Consider the following 2,500-nt stretch of genomic DNA (forward strand, 5'->3'; position numbering starts at 1 on the left):
CTAGTTGGCACCACGGCGAGGATGTCGTCCTGAAATAGTCATTGCCAAGTTCCTGCAGGGCCTCGGTATACACAGCAGGATTGGTAGGCTCACGACCTGTGCCACTAGCGACTGCACAACTCACAAAAGTAATCCACTTTCGATTGCAGGGAGATTGGAATCGGTAAAGACACCCATGCTTTTTTAAGGATACCGGAGTCAGATTTTAAACTTAAAGATAGGGCTTGCACCTCAGACCATACCAGCACAAACTTCCGCTATTAATCTCGCCTTCTGTTGCTCGTCCTCTTTCTTGAGTTTGAGGACGAGGCTATAGGGAAGCTGAACTCACTTACCTTTGAGATGGGGGGAGGGGTACGCTCTGAGGGAGAGCCTGCTCCTTTGTGCACTGCTTCAGGAACTTCATGCGGCTTCTGATGCTTCGGAGTTTTTGTTGTGTGTAGTACTCCCGCTCCTCGACATCGTCGTTGCAGAACATATCCTATTCTTATGCCCCGAAGAAGCAATATGGCGAAAAGACCTTCGGCTTAGTCGTGTGTTTTCCTGTTCTTCCCTTCTTTGTTATATTTTCAGTATTACTTGTCTTCTCTTTTTTCTCTTTATATCTAATTCCTGAGCCATTAGTTGCACTAATGTATTTTGTAATTTTCCTATGTGTGTGGCTTTCAGTGATATTCAACACAAGCTGTTACTTCAATATCCAAATAAAACCTCAATTTCCATTCGTCAAGATTTAAGTTATACCTCTTTCTTACACTTTCAAACTGCCAAGTTCAGGATCATTGATACCATTTCATTAGTATCTACTATTTTTTCGGTTATTATTATTGTTGTCATTATTTTTATGATCATTATCATTATTGTTATCATTATCATCATTATTACCATTATCTTTATCACAGTTACCATTATTATTATCAAAATCATTGTCATTGCAATTATTATTATCATTATTATTATTACTATTACTACTACTACTACTACTACTACTACAATCATAAATATCGTTATTATTATTATTGTTATTATTATTATCTATCATCATCCTAATCATTATCATCGTCCTTCTCACCATCACCATGATCATTATTTTTATTATCATCTTCCTCATCATCATTAGCATTATTTATATTATGATTGTATAGTTATTCCTAAAACCAACCTTTTGCTTCGTTATTGTTATTGCTATCATTATTACTATTGCGATAACTATCTTCATTATTACTACTATAGCTGCTTCATCATCACCATCATCATTATTATTATCATTATCACAATCATTATCATCGTCTTGGCCTTAGCTGTTGATCGTAGCTTATGATCGTAGCTTTGCTGAAAAGGCGACCAAACACCTGCACCTGAATCCCGATAGAAAAAAGCGTCCTAATCCACGCTATGTTAATCCCCAGGAGAGGTTCGAACAGCATCTACCAAGCAAACTCTACCGACTTGCCTGCAGTGACCCACATTGCCCTGGTGGGAGACTCTCACATGAGGAATATGTTTGTGTCCATCGCCCAGTGTGCCGGGGGCAACAAGCTGCAGTACAGGATAAAGTCTGAAAAGGTAGGTGGAATTTTATTGTTATGAAATGCCAGTTACTATCATCATCATGGAAAGGGAAGATTAAGAACGGTTATTGTTAGTTACATATCCGAATCATACTCAGTTTGACACTAGCGTGTCATCCGACCTTATCCCAGGGCCAAACAGTAATGTCATTGCTTGGTGTAGAAAGGGTTGACGGTGCTCCGCAGCACTCAAGGGATGAAGCCATTGCACCCAATTATTTTTATATATCGTTATATATGGGTATTGAAACTTATTCCCTTGGGTTTTAACACTGTCAATATTAATGAGAAGGGTGTGTGTGTGTGTGTGTGTATATATATATATAATTTATATATATATATATATACATACATACATATGTGTATATATATACATATTTACATACAAATATATATATATATGTATATATTTTAGCACACATAATATTATCATTACCATTATCATTATAATTCTTGTTGTTATTATCATTAGTATTGTCATTATTAATGTTGTTATTATTATTATTATTATTATTGTTATCATCATCATCATCATCATCATCATCATTACCATCATTATCCTTATAATTATTAGTTTTTCGTTGCTTTATCAAGACCATCCACATCATTATTAGTACTGCTAACATAATCATTATTTATTTGCTTTATACATATTCGTAATTCCTTCGATTTAGTTAATAATTTCATCGGTTACACTTTCACCCATTCCTTATCTAATTTATATTTTTCAAACTAAGTTCTATATTTCACTACTCCTTTTACCTATTCATATCTCAAGCCAATCCCATTCCTATCTATTCCTTCCTTTATCAAGCTAACACCATTCTTCCTGCCGTTTCTTCCTTCAGAACACGTGGCGCGAAGCAGAAAAGATACTGCACATGATGCGGACGAAACGGCTGAAGAACACAGTAGAGATGCGGCATGTG

General features: G+C 36.0%; 1 protein-coding gene across 3 annotated transcripts in view; it reads left to right on the top strand.

Annotated features, from left to right (window-relative positions):
* LOC125040826 overlaps positions 1 to 2,500 on the top strand; it is an 11,949-nt gene that overhangs the window by 7,738 nt on the left and 1,711 nt on the right. For all 3 annotated transcript variants that reach the window (XM_047635570.1, XM_047635568.1, XM_047635569.1), the window contains exons 3-4: positions 1,410 to 1,566; positions 2,420 to 2,500. The exon at positions 2,420 to 2,500 is cut by the window's right edge and continues 112 nt beyond it. In XM_047635570.1, the coding sequence (XP_047491526.1) occupies positions 1,410 to 1,566; positions 2,420 to 2,500 (238 nt within the window). The remainder of the gene's footprint in view (positions 1 to 1,409; positions 1,567 to 2,419) is intronic.

The sequence above is a fragment of the Penaeus chinensis genome, chromosome 29 (genome assembly GCF_019202785.1).
Source record: "Penaeus chinensis breed Huanghai No. 1 chromosome 29, ASM1920278v2, whole genome shotgun sequence".
Lineage (NCBI taxonomy): Eukaryota > Metazoa > Arthropoda > Malacostraca > Decapoda > Penaeidae > Penaeus > Penaeus chinensis.